This window comes from Motacilla alba, chromosome 1 (assembly GCF_015832195.1).
Source record: "Motacilla alba alba isolate MOTALB_02 chromosome 1, Motacilla_alba_V1.0_pri, whole genome shotgun sequence".
Classification (NCBI taxonomy): Eukaryota; Metazoa; Chordata; class Aves; order Passeriformes; family Motacillidae; genus Motacilla; species Motacilla alba.
This window is the reverse complement of record NC_052016.1, coordinates 56,698,900-56,716,672: the sequence shown is the minus strand read 5'-3', so window position 1 is coordinate 56,716,672 and position 17,773 is coordinate 56,698,900. Positions and strand designations below refer to the sequence as shown.

Below are 17,773 nucleotides of genomic sequence, written 5' to 3'. Positions count from 1 at the left end.
GGACAGGCTGGGTTGATAAGCCAAGGCCGATTGTATGAGGTTCAACAAGACCAAGCACTTGGTCCTGCCCTTGGGTCACAACAACCCCAGGCAGAGCTACAGACTGAGGGCAGCGGCTGGAAAGCTGCCCAGTGAAAAAGGACCTGGGAATGCTGGTCAATGGCAGCTGAACATGAACCACCTGTGCCCAGGTGGCCAGGAAGGCCGATGGCATCCTGGCCTGTATCAGGAGTAGTGTGGCCAGCAGGACCGGGGCAGTGACCGTCCCCCTGTACTCAGCACTGGTGAGGCCACACCTGAAGTTCTGTGTTCAGTTGGGCCCCTCACTATAAGAAGGACATTGAGGGGCTGGAGTGTGTCCAGAGAATGGAAACAGAGCTGGGGAAGAGTCTGGAGTGCAAGACTGATGAGGAGCAGCTGAGGATGTTTGGCCTGGAGAAAAGGAAGCTCAGGGGGGACCTTACTGCTTTCCACAACTACTTGAAAAGAGAGTGTAGCCAGGTGGGAGCAGGCCTTTTGTTGTATGTAATAAGAGACAGGATGAGAGGAAATGGTTTCAAGTTGTGCCATGGGAGGCTAGATTGGATGTTAGGGAAAATCTCCTCTCTGAAAGGATGGTCAGGAATTGGAAGAGACTGCCCAGGGAAGTGGTGAAGTCACCATCCCTGGAAGTGTTCAAAAATGTAGGTGTGGCATTTAGGGACATGGTTTAGTGGTGAAGATGGCAGTGCTCAAAGCCCTTAGACTTAGGGAAATCTACCTTAGAACAAATAAAACCTCCATAATACAGGGATCAGTTTCTGATCACTACCTGCATACTTACTATATGCCCACCTGGTGTACTTACAATTGTCAGAAAACTACTACAATACTTTGTATTCTCTTAATGGCAAATTAAGAGCTGCATTTAAAAACTACTCCTAATATAAAACACCCAGTAACATTTCAAATTCCAAACAATTTCTTTAGTCATGGGGTTTTCATTCAACCCCAGCTGAATTCTCACTTGCACAGGATCAGAGGCAGTAAAGCATTTATGGAAACAAACAAATCTGCACTGCATCATCTTTAGTTTTCTGTTTCAGAGAAAAAGGCAACCAGGAACATGCAGCACCAACAGATTTATTTTCATACCTTCTTTAATCTCAAGTGCTATTTGTTTGCTCTTGGATCTTCTATATATACACCTGTACCCACACTGAAACCCACGCAGCTTCAGACCAAACACTCCCAAGTTCAGTTTGTGGAGGGGGTGCCAATGATGACCAGAGGTTCTTGCTTCTGCCTAGGTGTATGTGCACAGCAGGTGTGCCCCCACACCCTCCCTCCTCTGCCATGAACCTCATTATAAACCTCTCCACCACGACCTCCTCAGCTTCTAGCAGGGTCTCTTCCTCCTGTTGTCCTGTGCATTCTGCATCACCAACCCTGGGCTCACTGCTTTACTCACCCCTGGGTCTGTGTTTGTGTCCCAAGCCAGTGGTGAAGGAGCTCCCGTGTCACAGCTGCAGGTCATTGCAACCCATTCATGGATAAATCAAACTCTCATTTTGGTCAGCTTTTTTTTTTTGTTTGTTTGTTTTAATTAGGGAATTCACAAACGGGCAAACATTTCACAAGCAGTACACCAGCCCTTAACATTCAGAATCCATTCATTTTCTATTGTAACATTACCAATTACAGTACTTAAAACAAAGAAGAAGCTCAAGTTCTTCACAACAACTTGAATTTCAAAACTTCATTGCCTAAAGTACCAGTTTGACAACAATGTACCCAACTGCAGCAGAAATAAGTGGACACAGCAAGTTCAGGGCCAATGATAGTTTTTCAAACATTTTTTAAACCTAGCAATCCAAAACTATTAGAATCTGTAACCATGCCTTGTAATAGCATTATGTTTAACTGCATCTACTGGAAAAGTAAGACTGAGAGCATTTCATGTTTTGAACTTGAGATCTGAAACAATGAAAAAATGCAGGACAGCTCTAAATATGCCTGATAAACAGACTTGCTGATAAAATCCTTCTTATTTCCAAGAACAAGAAAAATGTACAGCTAATCTAACTTGGCATATAATACCCTCAGCTTTGTGGCCATGCATTTAAAAAAGACTCCAATCTAGCAAAATGAAAGCTATACATATCCAGAAACACCAAGGTGTGAATCCCTCTGCTTACTCACTGCTGTCTTGCCACATTTTTCCATTACTTTCTTCCTACTGACCTTGCCTCTCCTTGGCATCTCACATACGGTCGGGGGTGCACTGCCTGAGTCATGAAAAACTCCAAGTGACAACACTAATAGGCATTAACTAACAGTTAAATTAATTCTAAGAAACCTGTAAGTTCATACCAGAGGGTGCAAAATTCCCTAATTACAGAAGGTACTTCAGGTTTTTTTTAAATGTTGGACAAAATAACTTCAGGAGTTGAGTGGTCCTGTAAAATAATTACTACATAAAACAGTATTTCTTACACCATTACATCATCAAGACTACAGAACTTAATTAGTTCTCAAACTCACCAGAGTATGGAAGTTTTTCATATTAAAAGCAGCAAAAATTAAGACTCGTAGGAGCTTTTAATTAAAAATCATTGTCATATCTGACAGCTAAAATAACTGCTTCTCAGAAGAATAAAATACATTAAACCCTTATTTGCTTGTTACAGTAAAGTATTAACAAAAAAATCTCAAATGTAAATTGTTCAAGTACAGCCAGTGTGCAATTAAACTATTTATAAAATATAATTTAGTAGTGCTTTGTTTCAAAATATACATAATACTGAAAAAATACTTGAACTCAAGAAACTGAGTATTTACCAAGTTTCAAACAGAGTTTCATCAAAATGAGGTAAATCCATGTCACCTGCCATTGAGCTTGGTGCTGAAATGGAGAACAGGTCTTCGAGGATATCATCTCTCGTAGGACTTTCAAAAGAAAGTTTTTTCACACTGTGTTTGTTTATTGCATCAAGCTCCAAAGTGGTGTCCTTTACAGGACTGTAGTAATTGTGGTCCTCATTTGTCACTGCTGCCTGTGGCACACTGGTGTTCTCATGGGGCACGGTCATTGCCACGCTGCTGTGCACCATTTCCATGTACATACACTCATCTTCGCTCTTTGGCGCCTCCAAGGAAGTGACAGTCGAAGTAGGGGACAGTAATTCTGCCAGTATTTCATCAGTGTTATCAGGGCCAGTGCACCCTGGCACAGCGTTTGCATTAAATTCAGATTCATTACCTGTGACATCGATCTGATACTGCAGCTCCCTTAAAAAGCTCTGCAATAATTCACTGTCATTCTGAGATTCAGTCTGCGATGGGGTGCTTACGTCTCCACTCACAGGTTTTTCCTGTTTCATCTGCTCCACTGCTAATCTATCCAGTGAAGCCAACTTCTTCTTTTTAGCATTAAGTTTTTTTAACAATTTTAGGCGAAGTTTTTTTGTTTTGTCACTGTCTGACTCTTCTGCCTTACCAGAGTTATAGCCAGGTAAAGGGAATTGAGTCACTTTACCTGAGGTACCCAATGTGCTTTTTGACTTATTCCAAGTTGGACCTACGGTAGTGGTATGATTTGCTGTTGGAAGACAAGTGCTTTGAGAAAATCCTTTGAAATTTGATAAAGGATGATTATTACTCTGAGGAGTCACTAACTTTGGGGTCTCAGTTGTTTTCATTGTACCTCTGCTTTGAAATCCACCAAAGTTACTTGCACCCTTAATTGGAAGCCGAACTTCACTTATTTTTTGCACTGAGGGAGTTTTGCAACTTCTCTCATTCTTGAGAGCTGAGGCACTTGAAGGCATAAAAGAAGTACTCTTGTTTAATTTCTTAACCCAGCTTCCTACAAATCCTCCTTTTCTGTCTTTGTGTGAGGACTGAACTGAATTACTGGCACCAGAAGAACTGCCAACTTGAGAATTAACTACAGTTTTGATTGCATCTTTCAAGTCAGGTGGTTTTTGTACAGTATTTTCTACTGCTAACAACTTCTTGTTTAGCAGTAGTTCTGAATTTAATCCATGTTCTTCTCTGTTAGCTAAATTAGCTCTGTCATTTAATTGAGAAGGTAATGAGTCAGATGAATCAGGGTCATGTTTTTTGGGCATAGGAGCAGTAATATTTACTGGGTTCAACTCTTCTAGAGGTAAGCAAATACTGGAATTTTCATAGAATATGGATTTATTGTTCATAGCTAGACTAGGTCCAGCAAACTCTGCTGTATATGGAGTGCTAAGTGAAAAAGCTGGTTCCTGCTGTTCTGGTGTGCCCCATCCATCAAGAAGGTTATTTCCCACCATCTGTCCATCAGGCAGCGATTTATCTTCCGAGTCAACTAGAACTTCTTCAAGCATCAGTGTTACAAGATCACCATCTGCCAGATTTTCTGAACCATGATGAACAATACTTTTGTCCTCAGTTACTTGCTGCTGTTTCTTCTTTGGAGTCCTCACAGAATCCTCTCTGTGATGTTCTGCAGGTGTTTCGCTGACAGTGTTATCAAAACCACAATGCAACACTGTGGAATTTGAATGTACATTATTAAGAGTAATATCTTCACTATTTTTACTTTGGAACTGTGAATTCAGTTCTTGTGGCACACGGGATGCTTTCTTTTCCCAGATAACAATATGAATCTCTGAAGGAGGAACTTCAAATCTTTTACGTCTCTTGCAATATGGACCCTTTAAATCATCACATTCAAGCCAAGTTCCTGAAAAATAGCAATCAGTGCAGAGACTCAGAGACTTTTAAAATTGAAATCACTATCTTCACACTTGTCAAGTATTTTTATTAACCCACTCCCCTAAAAGCAGAAAATAGAGTTTGTTTATTTTTTCCTCCAGAGAAAACTGGGAGACTTCCACTGTAAAAAGATCAAATACAAGAAGTTGCAGCAATATTACTACAGGTCAGAGTAGGTCAACCATAAAACAAAGCTAGCTAAGGGTTTTTTTTGGCTGAAACATCTTGTCTGAAAATACTCTCAAGTCTGAGGTAAGAACCACCTCTCAAATTAAGTTTCTCTGTAGACCTTTTAATTGCCTGGGTAGGAAGCACAGGGGCTAGAAAGAAGCTGCTTATTTTAATACTCTTGTCTCATCACCTGCAAACTGTTCATAGATCGTGAAAGAATATTTTATAGTTTCAAGAATTTTAAAACATATATATGACATATAGGAGCTTCTTAACTAGGCATTTCCCAGCTGCTTCCTCTTCCCATTTCTTTTTTATCTCTGGCAATATGACTTAGACAATTTTCATGTTGTCACAACACTTCATAAGACTGTACCCCATGCTCTCTACAGAGGCATGATTATCAAAATATCATCTTTTCACCTTCTCTATTTATGGATCTTCCATCAGTGGTACAACCATCATACCATTAGTATTGTTTCTAACATGGATTCCTGCCTCCCACCCCTGAGGTGCCATAAAGTTCAGATATAAAAAATAACTTCATTAATTGCTCATACTACCATAGGTTACCTTGCTTCCAGCCAAGAATGGATGAATCACTGGTTTAAAAATAAACAATACTATTTGTTCCACAGTCATGGTCAGACTGCATTTTTTAACTTTTACGAAGTTATGAAGGGAAAAAAACTCTATAGCCAAATTACATTTTCCAGTAAATGCTCTGTAAGACAGCACAGTGCAATAAAACCAACCGAAAACCTGCACTCTGAGAAACAAGTCCCCCCAATTATTTGCAACGTTTTAATATGAAGTTTAGAACACAGACAAAAGAAATCTTTGTTATTATATACCAACAGTTGAGACTACTGCAGTAACCCATAAAACATTTCATGTAGACTGATGAAATATTATGGTAGATAAGAACCATAAACTCTATCTTATCTCTCTCTTTTATGAGGAAAGACTGAGGGAGCTGGGCCTGTTCAGCCTTGAGAAAGGACAGCTGAGAGGGGACCTCATCAGTGTCTGTAAGCAACCAGAGGGAGGTGTCAGAAGACAGACCCAGGCGCTGCTCAGCAGTGCTGAGCGACAGGACAGAAGACAACAGGCAGAAACTGATGCACAGAAAGTTCCACCTGAAGATGAGGAAGGACTTCCACTGTGCTGTGACCACACACTGGAGCAGATTGCCCTGAGATGTTGTGGAATTTCCCTCACAGGATATATTCAAGAACCATCTGGATGCCATCCCGTGCCATGTGCTCTGGGATGGCCCTGCTTGAGCAGGGAAGTTGGATGACCCACTGTGGTCCCTTCCAACTGGGCCCATTCTGTGATTCTTACCATCAGGATTCAACGACCAGCTAATGAAGTGCTTCTTATCTGTTTGATACTGAACAACAGATGTTATTTGGTAGGTGGCTTCCTCAAATTGAAATGAATATTTCTCCAGGTTGTTATGTGGCAAGCCTTCATCAAAATGCAACATTAATATTGAGGGTACTCTGACAAAGAAACAATAAAGAACTTTATTTTAGTTTATTACAATAAAAGTGGCAAAAGTTCCAAATTAAAAAGACACCTCTAAAAGTATGTGGTTCTGCTATTACTATTCTACTTCCTCACAGACTCTTCATATTGCACAGTACGCAGAAAGGGAAAAGAATATCCCAACTGATGTTCCATTTAATTATAGATTAGGGAAAAAAAAAAACCAACACCAAATAAGGGATTTGGGGAGTGGGGAAAAGTTGAGAAAAAACACCCCTGTGCCATAAACACAGTAGCAAGGACATTGTTCCCAGGTCAAATAAGTAAACAAATGATCAAATGACTTTTATCCACAGCCAGGGCTGTGAAAAGGCTGACAGTGGGTATCAGTTGTCTGTATTTACTACTTGATAGTTAAGTATTTATGACCAAGCTCAAACACATATGCTGATCAGCATGTTAAATGCTGCTCTGTTTCATCTTCGGTAAACACTGTTTGCTATTTCAGCTTTTAAGAATGATCTAAAAATCTTTAAAAGTGAGTACTGATCAGAGTTTCAGGTTTAGAATCTCTGCAAACCCACAGTAATAGTTTGGTTTCAAAAGTCATAGGTTCAACAAATAAAGTCTCAGAACTTTATGTATGTTAACTTTCAAGTTCACATATTCAAACTTACTTTTGCAAGAGCATCTGTTGTCTTTGAGATGTATTACCACAGTTAATACATGGTCCAGTATGAACAGCATTGAGCGGATGCCAATCAGGGATTACATTTGTAAACGTCGTTAGTGTATTCTTCAATCTGGACACACACACACATTTAAAGAGTAAGCTGAGTTGGCGATCAGAAAACAATAAATATACATCCTTTACCAGGAAACAAGTTATAAAAACATTATAAAAACCCAAATTCTATTCATGTTCATGCCATTTGTGTGGAATTCACGGTGACAGCATCACATCCAAGTCAGCCCTGAATTCAGTTCTGCCAAACAGCATCAGTCACAATTTGTTTTCAGCAGCCCTGTGGCCTTCTGTTTCACATTATTTGCTTTTTCTCCCTTTTAATGTTATTTGTTTCCTTTCCAACATAAGACAGAGTTTGTACCAGGATCTGCATAATTTACTACCTAATACAGATGTTTATCAAATAAGATGAGCTGTCTTCTGAAGGTGTTTCTTTTCCTGCTGACTCTAAAAGGAGCCTAAATTATGAGCTTGTACCTGCGGCTACACAGAACTAAATCAATTCTCAAGAAACTACTCCCCTGTAATACTATTTTAAAATACACAAACTATGTTAGAGAATCTCTGATTCTTTGTAACCCAAGTGAATATTCCAGGTATTTCTCAACAGCAAGTATACTAGGCATACATTCTTTAGAACAACAGCAATTTGTATACTCTCAGCAAAATATCAGAGTGAGTATGTTCAGAGACTCACACAGTTACCTATTGTTTCTTTCTTAACTAATTGATAGCATGGTTGCTTAAGACATGGAATAGCAGTACACTATTTGCAAATGAAAAAGCAGATTATGTAAAACTTCAACAATAACCTTAAACCTGGAAATCTGAAGAAAACCAACTATTACATGCAGATTTAAAGAGTTAAGATAGAACAGCTATGTAGAAGCTACTTATGTAAAAATCTCACCGGTCCTGGTATTTGTGGCCACAACGTACACATTCAAACTTCCATGAAAAAGAATGCAAGAATAGTTTCTCAGCTTGTTGATCCACTTTTAAGAGTAGCTGAAGTGCAAACACTGGATTCTTCATAGTGCCTTCAAAGATGGGGCAGAAAAAAAAGGTCACTAAATATCGGAAATCACCTTTCAGTACCTCAAAAAGGAAGAACATAAGCTTATTACTATGACTTAAATGTCAGTTATTATTTCAAGGCTCTATTTGCAATTATCATAGCAAAGGGATTGATCCATGTTATTAGGTTGTTATCAGTGACAATTTCATGACTACAGCATAATTACAAAGATTATCTGCTCTCTAAAAAGTCAAAATGGGCAAAGGACAAACCAGCTGATCATACTGTAAAGTATGTGCAAATTACCAACAGAAACAAATGTATTTCCAAACTTTCTTGTATGCACTCCTACACACATACTTTTATGGATGGCATAAAAGGTTTTACATCTAGGGTTTCCGGAAAGTCATTGCTGAGATGCTGCACTAATTACTTACCCAATTCACCCCTCAGCTGATGCTTAAGTTCTGTAAAGATTACGTTTCTGATTTCATTGAGCTGAGATTCTGCTTTTGGAAGAACATCTAAAGAAAAAAAATCGTATGTCTTCATATAGTCATGTGTAACAGCCCCCCTACCTTTTCATACACATATGTACCCCCAGCATGCACTCCCTCTCTGCAAACCAATGCCTTTTATATTGACCCATACTTGACTAAGACTTGTTGGCAGAACAGCCAGTTCTTGGTATTAATCGATTTGAAAATTGGAGAAGAGTTTACACAAGTTTCTCACAGTTTACTGCAGTCTGCTGACTAAAAACTAGTTGCTCTGACTTAAATTATGACTAAGAGCCTGCGCCAACAGCTTTGTAGTAACAATTTTTAAGGACAGTGTGACCACACATTACAAATCCTCAAGATTCAGAGATTAAAAGAAAACTTTAAAACTTAAGCTTTAAGGCCAAAAGCACAAAAATTTGCTGACATGCTTTCTAAGGTTATACAATTCAAATAATAAAACATCTTAATGTATTGTTTCAGATTAAATATCAATGTCCTAAGTGAGCCTTTAAAACAGTAAAAATAATTTTAAATTTAAAAATAACTTTTTATTTTATGTATCTTAGTATTTTAATTTTGTATGTTGTTTAAACACATTTTTTAACACAAGCAAGAACATTACTTCTACACATTCATGATCATAACCTGCAGAAATGAAAGGAAGTATTTAGAATGGCTGTTGAAACTGCTTAATACATATAAACTGTGTATAGAAAGAAAAGAAACAAAGTTCCTTCCAGCTATATTGATTTTGATTTTTTTAAAAGCAGTTGCATGCAAAAGATACTGTAAAATTACACAGAAGAACAGAATGAATTCTACACCTATTCTCCACAAAAATACTCTTCACCCAATCCCCTCTCTATTGTTACCCAAATAAACTGATTTGTTTTGCAGCAATTGAAATGAAAAGGTTTAAGTTCTTTCAAAACAACACTGTATTCCAACACTTCACATTCCCATTTGAGGGTTACTGCACACCAGCAGAGCTCCTTTGCAAACACAGCTCAACAAGGAAAAACATCTCAGACAGGTTCTAGGATAGCAGAGGGCTTCCCACCTAAACTCAAGCAGCCTGACTTCCTGGCAAGCACTGTACATGAACTAGTTCAGAATATTTTGGGGTTTTTTCCCCTCTTGGTAACACAGATTAAACAACTTCTGATACACATTGTTTTCCCCAGGAAAGATAGGACCTTTTTCTAGTTACCTAGGGGTGTTCTGTGATTGTGCTTTTTATATTCTAATACACATACTCCAACATTGTCCAGGAATTCAGGAGAGGTACTGGCTAACCAGAGAGCCTTATTCCTTCTGTAACAGACCATATCTTAGAAGTTTAGACTTATGACACCAATGGTCCAGTTCAAGAGAAATAAAAAACCCATGATCTAGTTTAGGAGTCTTAAACAGAATCCACATAACAGAAAATCACTAAAGGCCACACCAGTAGAACACAGTGACACATCCTCCTCAGTTACAGTCCTCCAATGTGTTAAGCTAAGCTGACCTGCTAACCCCCTGTTAAGGGTTACTGAGTACTCACTACCCTTTCCAGACCATATGATGCAGGTTGTTGTGTCTGACTGCTTCTGACTGAAGCAGGTTAGGAAACGGTGTCATCTACAGCAGCTTGCAGACCTCAGGGAAAGCAATTCCTTCAATGAGCACAGCTGGAGCCAGAAAATAACTTATGTTCCCAGCTTTACTATTTTCAGTGTGACAAGGCAACTGCCCATTTACACAAGGATATAAACCACAACAGAAATTGTTTCGAAGATCAAGATTATAACAGTATCCTCACATGTTAACCAGCAGAGGGGAAGGAAACAAAGTAAGGGTGAATTACATAAATAATTCATAATATCTTTCTGTTGGATATGACAAAAAAAATTTAAAAGATGCTTGGTGTTTGATGCCTTCAAAAAATGTATGTTTGCCCAGGAAAAATAATTTCACATGTTACCAGGATTTTGCTAGATAAAGCACACTATTCTGCAAATTCATGGTAATGGTTGTATTTTTTGCCATCTTGAAATAGAACAGAGGCATACATAAGAACACTGTACTAAATTCCACATATTTGTAGCAAATCAGTCTGACTATGAGAAAACAGCAGATAAATTTACTCACCTTTTACTTTACTCCTTTTACAGGTATTCAGAAGAACAGATGCTTGATTATACTTTCTTAAGAGTTTCTGGAGTAAACATTTTCCATCATTACATTCTTCTGCTAGAGCAGATTTTAAAGTTTCTAAGTGTACCAGTGCTGACAAAATACAATCTAACCAACAAAGATTATGTATGTTTCTCCACTGAAGACACAAATCTCTGTTATTAGTGGAACCTTTATCCTCTTTGAGTGAAATTTCAGATGCTGTTGATAAAAGCTCAGAGTTTGGCAGTAGTTGTGTTTTGGGACTAGAAGTCTTTGGTAGACTTTCTTGGTAGTTGTTGGTCTTGGTGGTTGTTTCAAAATCCACATTCTGCATGCAAGACCCCACATGGCTGCCAGGGTTTTGCTGGTCATTTTGTAATACATTGTGTTGACCTGCCTTGGGAATACACAAACTACTCTGGCAGCCTTTCACAACAGAGTCTGCACTAATGGCGTGCTGAACATTGAGCACGTTGTTAGTTTTTGCGATTTTTGGATCTGATTCAACAGCAGAAAAGTCACTGATATCACCAAATTTCCTCTTCTTGTGAGTAGATGGAGCTTGATGATTTTCTGAACCAGTAGAAGAAATTATGCTGTTTAATGGTTTATAACCAAGTGGGTAGATACACTAAAGGAAAGAAAGAAGGTTACAGTGAAATCTATAAAGCAATTTCAGGTGAACAAGAGCTAAAGAAAGTACAAAACATACTTTTAAAATGGAGTTGAATCACAGAATCATAAAATGGCTTGGTTTGGAAAGGATGCTACAGACCATCCAGTTCCAAACCCCCTGCCATGGGCAGGGACACCTTCTACTGGACCAAGTTGTTTAGACCTCCATCCAACCCAGCAATAGGGACTCCTGTAAAGTGATATTTTAATTAAATAAATACATATATTCAACATAGGTATGACAGGAAGGGTGTGTTAACCCACCATTGTCTTATAAGCAACTGTGAAATAAATATATCAGTAGTGATACTTCAACATGACTCTTCCAGTAAATTCTCCCAACTTCTGCAAAAAAATTTGCCAAGGAGAGTCCTTTTGTCTTATTCTGCTAAATCCACTCCTTCAGGGTACAGATTTGACATTATTATCTCATGCCTGAGAGACTACTGGTGCCCAAACTGACAGGGTATCTTTCAGGCTAGCTCAATGAATATAGACAAATCCCTATTACCAATCTCCAGAACTATGCTATAATTAGTTAAAAGCAGGAAAGAATGGGAAAAACAACTCTGAGACACGTATCTAGTCAAGTTTCTACTAATTTAAGGGCAATTTAAGTCTGTTTGGGATTGCTATACCCTGCCCACATACACGGAGCAGTGAAGGGAGAGGTTGCAAAATCACAACTCAAATATTAAGCAGCACAGAAATCCAGCTAAGGTTAAAATTAAAAAGGGGAAAAAAATAGCAATTACAATTATAAACCTATATGCATTACCCAGACCTAAAGAAGGGAAAATGGGAGACTCAGATCTCCTAGAGTTATGCACTAGTTCCACAGATCATCAAATATTCACCTTTTACTCTGACTTGTACAAAAATTTATTTAGTATCACTTGTGATCCCTTGCTAATTGAGAAGAACCCTCCTTTATTTCATTTTTTTTACTCTTTTTAATCCTTTAGGGTAGCTACCTATGCCTAAACACTGCATATACACAGGTTAGTTCTCGTTTCCCTATTTACAAGCAAATATCCTGCAGCATGCAGACTCAGAGGGGTCCTATTTCAACAGTCTGCTTACCACCAACAAAATCACTGACTTAGAGAGGTGTAACTGCTGAAGGTAAAGGCCTCTGCAGGGCCAAATAAAACTCTTTATTAGAGTAATACCTGAGGATTTTCACAAAGGAAAATGGACTCTTGAAAATTAAGGCGGTAAGTCCGTAAACCTTGGATCTGACCCTTCTCTTTGCAGACTGGACAATACTCATGTGCAGTTGTTTCTACAGGATTACAGTTCTAAAATAAAAACAAAGCAAGAAAGATAAAGCAGCATAAATTTATGTATTTCATACATTATCCCAAGGTAATATACATACTTATACAAAATCATTGTTCAATTTCTAGATATAATATGATACAATATAAAAAGCAAACGACATTGGTTTCTTTTTTGTTATTTTTAATATATTTGTACGGTAGCATAATTTAAATAAATTTGTCTTTTTATTTAAATATTCAAATAACATGTCTTTGACAACACAATTATGCACATTTTATTTTACTTGAACTAAACCACAGGACCCTTATTGCCAGGGAACACAAGCTCAGATCTTTGAAAGACAAATCAATTTTCATAGGAATGCAAACAGTTGTAAAAATAGTGCCAGTAAAAAACATAGGCACATATTTACTTAGAATAATCTTTCGCCATTGTTATAGATTTCCGTGGAAAATAATTTTGAGATTTTTTTTTTTGTAAAATTAAGACCAATTAAAAATCTCTCAAAACAGAGAAAAATATGAACTTTGCACATATGTAAAACAAGTTTCAACTGACTTTTCCCAAATACCCCACCATGTGGAGTGTCGATTTCCCTATACCAGTCCCTTCTCCAATCACTTGCAAACCATTTGTAGTCTTCTGGGTATCCATCATTCTGAGCCACTGGCTAATTTATGTCACTTGTAACAATGTCATGACCACTAAGGATTTTTCAAAGACTCCTGAAAAATAAGAAGTGAATAAAACAATTAAAGAAAAATTAGACTGAGGTTTGGGGGGAAAAAAATACCAACAACAATGCAGCTTGCATAGTTTGTGGAAATTAATTCAGAAGAGTATTTTCTAAACTGAAAATACTTTTTCTTGTTCTAGAGCAGACTGTGAACTCAAAACTTTTAATTAAGAACTACAGGGACCCAATCCTGTTCCTGTTGACTTGAAACTGACTGGAATAAATATATATCTCTTCAAGATGCATGAGGAAGTTAAGCTGAATTGCAAAGTCATCAATGCAGTATCCTTCCTTGAGCCACAACTGTTCCCTTTTCATCACTTCCCTGAAAAACATTCTCTCACACACCATGATGTCCTTTAAACACTTTAATACAGTCCAGCAACAACTCCTCACCAAAAAAAAAAAAATCTCCAGGCATTCTATAAATACTAGTTCAACCTAGACCTACTTACAATATTTGACAAGAAGAGACCCTACAGAACTGCATGGAATGCTAAAAATCAACAGAGCATGAACTAAAAAAGCACAACAGTAAAACACAACCACTCAGATTTCAAATCAGACCCCCGTGGCAACTTAAGAGTGGATCAAAACAAGATTATATCCTATTTAAACCTTCAGGGTGTCCAGCAGCTCTTTTCAGAATTACCAGTCTGCATCATGTAGAGACAGTATTCCCTGACTGATTAAACTGATGGTTGGAAGGCAAGAACATAAAAATTATCAATCCATGTCCCTTAGAGCATGTTTAGCTTTCCAAGTAATGTTGTAGGGTGCACAAGAAACAGCACGGTCCAGAGCTCATGCAAGGTGAAAATTAATGAATTAGTTCAAGGCATACAAGCTTGGTGGAGTGTTAAGGAAAGACAAGCACCCCAACTTTGCACACAGCAGCAACAGTGCTATCACACTGTAACTCAACCCTGCTATCATATATATCAGTCTAGCCAGGAAGTTGACTTCTTTTATACAATTACAAGTTGTACAGATAACAACCCTTATCATAGGATATATCATACTAAAATACATAACTTTACTTTTCAAGGGACTTTTAGTCAATTCTTTGGCATGAAGCAGTCTCAGTGCTCCAGAGTAAATAAAAAACAGATCCCATGACATGACAGAAACTCCTGAGAAATTTCTCACCACAAAAATTCACCACATACTCAAAAGGTTAGTAACACTAAGAACCTGCAGGTTATTCTGTTTTAAGCATGCTGCTTGGTTTTATAAAACACATGCATTTCTTTGCAAGGCCCTGTTTACCCTATCAGCTCTCTCAAAAGGAAAATAAGTTGTTTTTTTCTGGTTGTGTTCAGTTTCTGTTACTTCTGCTGTTCTTTTTAAAGCTTGAATACCGAGATGTATAAGATTTTCTGAGATGTACAATACCTTCCCCAGCTATAATCACTCAGCCAACAGTACCACAATACCGAAAGAAAGACTTCTATTTGTCTTACAAATATAATAACATTTTTAAAAATTAATTATCCTTTTAGTTCAAAGACAAACACAATGAGCAAAAAAATAGGCCTGCCTGTACTCTTGAAAGTTTCTAACATTACAGGAAGGTATTGGTGATCTTTGCACAATGTACAAACGCTGGCCATCAGATCAACACTGCCAAGAAAAACAGCCAAGTAAAAGACTGCTGCATCAGTACTGCAACAACTCACTGCAGCCACGTGCAATAACTGCATTACAGACAGGCAAATACAAAGGAAGGCACGTTCAGCCTCACTAGGTCATGTTCTAAGCAATTAATGCTACTTTCCTCCTTTAAGTCTGAATATTGAAAAATGTAATGTAAAATATGCTATGGATGTGACTAAATTATCATTGTGCTGTGGCTACACTTCCTTGAGTAGATGAGTTGATGTAACAACTTGCTGCTGCAGAATAGGGGCGTCGCTTTTCTCTTTTATTTCCCTCCCGCAACAACTCATGTCCTCATCAGACTTTTTATGAACTAAATGAACTCACAAAACAGCAGAAAGCTTAGTAAAGAACAAGTTTTTCTGCAATTCCATGGAATTAAACTGGCCTATGAAAAATCCAATGACCTAGGGAGGGCAGAGATAGAAAATAAGGAAAAGATGAAGTAATAGAGACACATGGCCTTGAAATAGAACTGCTAAATGCCTAAGGAACTGGCTGGATGGCCACATCCAAACAGCTGCAGCTCAATGTACCAAGCACAAACCAGTGGTGTCCCTCAAGGGCCCACAGTGGGGCCAAAACTGTTTATTTTCTTCAGCAAAGAGACACAGACTATGGGATCTGGATTCTGCCCCTCCAGTCTGCTCTGGTGAGAACCCCCCTGAAGTGCTGGGAACTGAGTAATGATGTGGACCTGCTGGAGTTAGTCCAGACACCTCTCCCATGCAGAACTGCTGTGAGAGCTGAGATTGTTCATCCTGGAGAAGAGCAGGCTCTGGGGAGACCTTACTGCAGCCTTTCAGTAATTTAAAAAGGCTTATGAGGAAGAGATAGAGGCCTTTTACTGGGATCCATAGTGACAGTACAACGTGCAGTGGTTTTAAAGAGGGCAGATTTAGGTTGGATTAAAGGAAGAAATTCTCTACAAGCAGGATGGTGAGACACTGGAAGAGGTCACTCAAGGAAGCTGTGGATGTCTCATCATTGGAAATATTCAAGGTCAGGTGGGACAGAACTTAGAAGAACCTGGTCTAGTAGAAAGCATCCCTGCCCACTGCAGCGGGGTTGGAACTAAATGTTCTTTAAAGGTCCCTTCCAGCCCAAACCACTGCATCAAACAATTCTACAGAAAAAAGGATCTGGGCCTTTTTGATAATAACTGTACCTCATGAAACAGTACCTTATGAATTACAATCAGTTACAAACTGCAAAAAGCAGGTAACAACAGTGATTACACTACAGTGAAGAGGACATATCCTTGTTTACAGGCTAAAATGACATTTAAAAATAACCTTTTTGTAAATCACCTTACAAGTCTTGTTTCCTTCATCAAGGGGATATTGAAAAGATTAAAAGAAACAAATGTGAAGAAAAAGAAAGTGGTGTTAGTTACTTTCCATTCTTTATGCAATAAGAAATCAGAGTACTAAGGTTTTTCTTTATCTGAGGCCATAACTACAAATATCCAAATCCCAGTCCCTCCCTCAAAAATTGACAGTCTTGGCCACAAAATATTTTGTTACATGCAACAGTAACATTGTTCCTGTAAGAAAGCAACTCTCTCTCCAGCCCAGCCTGTAAGTACTGGGCAGAACTGCAAGGCTCCACAGCGTGGGAGCAAACATGAATTCCCTTCCTGAAAATAGCCTAACGTAGACTAAGCAAATAAAGATAAATCTGATGACACTGCAAAACGAACCAGCGTGCAACATCATTACTTCACTGTTCTAAGAGTTTGTTCTACAGGCAGACTTCTCTGAATGTCCACATATTAAATGCTTTTATGGGTGTATGACAAGGGACAGGGACTACATTTTGCGGGCAAATCATTCAGTGCTTCCGAAACAAAAATGCGAATGTAGGAAAAACACAGCCTGAAACTAGTGCAGTTTATTTATTATAGCTGCAGCGAAGAGGCAAGACTTCAGGAAGGCAGGCGATCCGTGTCCCAAGGCAGTGGAAACCAGAGGCACGGGGGTGTGGATGCCACTTAACCAGCCGTCAGGCTGGGCCGGCCCAGTGCGGAGCTACTGCCCTCCCCCCTCCCCGAAATGTGCTCGGCTTTTTCAGATAAACCTAGCGGTTAAACTGCCGCCTGAGCTCTTATTCCACATCCAGAGCGATCCACACGCTACTGCAGAGGGAAAAAGCGTTCACAGAGTTAATCGCTGAGCACTAGAATACCGTGCCAGGGGCAGATGCGGGCGGACACACACACGCGGTGCCTGCCCGGGCGCACCTCGGCCGAGCGAAGCGCGGAAGGCCCGCACCCTTCCCCGCAATGCTACTGACATGAAATACTCAGTCGGCATTTCGGGACCCGCGAGACCCCCCCCCCGCTCCGCGCCCCGGTCGCACCGAAGGCACCGGGACAAGCCGGGCCCGCCGCCCCCCGAGCGGGGAGCTCCAGCCGAGCCCCGGCCCGCTGCGCTCGGCGGCCCCGCTCTCACCTGCGGCCGCCGCCCCTCCCGGCTCCCGCCGCTGCCCCGGACCCCGCCGCGCGTGGCCTCCGCCGCCGCTCTCCGCCCGGTCGCGGCGGCTGCGCAGCTTCCGGCGCGCTCCCGCCTCCATGC

At 39.5% G+C, this 17,773-nt stretch overlaps 1 protein-coding gene across 4 annotated transcripts; it reads right to left on the bottom strand.

The window, feature by feature from the left end:
* Positions 1–1,559: 1,559 nt before the first annotated feature.
* Positions 1,560–17,770, bottom strand: USPL1 (ubiquitin specific peptidase like 1). Of its 4 annotated transcripts, none has more exons than XM_038132844.1 (9): positions 17,651–17,770; positions 13,361–13,527; positions 12,691–12,819; positions 10,817–11,474; positions 8,618–8,704; positions 8,073–8,202; positions 7,092–7,217; positions 6,268–6,428; positions 1,560–4,717 (listed from the first exon to the last, which is right to left on the bottom strand). In XM_038132844.1, exons 2-9 carry the CDS (start codon positions 13,457–13,459, stop codon positions 2,817–2,819), a joined length of 3,291 nt encoding a protein of 1,096 aa, XP_037988772.1. In that variant the 5' UTR covers positions 13,460–13,527; positions 17,651–17,770; the 3' UTR covers positions 1,560–2,816. The 4 variants fall into 4 exon arrangements, with proteins under 4 accessions (XP_037988772.1, XP_037988793.1, XP_037988766.1 ...); XM_038132865.1 differs by having other exon boundaries at positions 13,432–13,527; positions 17,651–17,668; XM_038132838.1 differs by lacking the exon at positions 17,651–17,770 and having other exon boundaries at positions 13,361–17,644.
* Positions 17,771–17,773: the final 3 nt, after the last annotated feature.

Excerpts from the sequence above, each read along its gene's own strand:
- USPL1 (XM_038132844.1), bottom strand. The coding sequence starts at position 13,459 with ATGATGGATACCCAGAAGACTACAAATGGTTTGCAAGTGATTGGAGAA. Across the intron at positions 8,203-8,617 it reads TCAGCTGAGGGGTGAATTGG|GCACTATGAAGAATCCAGTG; the intron begins GTAAGTAATTAG and ends CCATCTTTGAAG. Across the intron at positions 4,718-6,267 it reads CTGGTCGTTGAATCCTGATG|GAACTTGGCTTGAATGTGAT; the intron begins GTAAGAATCACA and ends GCTATTTTTCAG.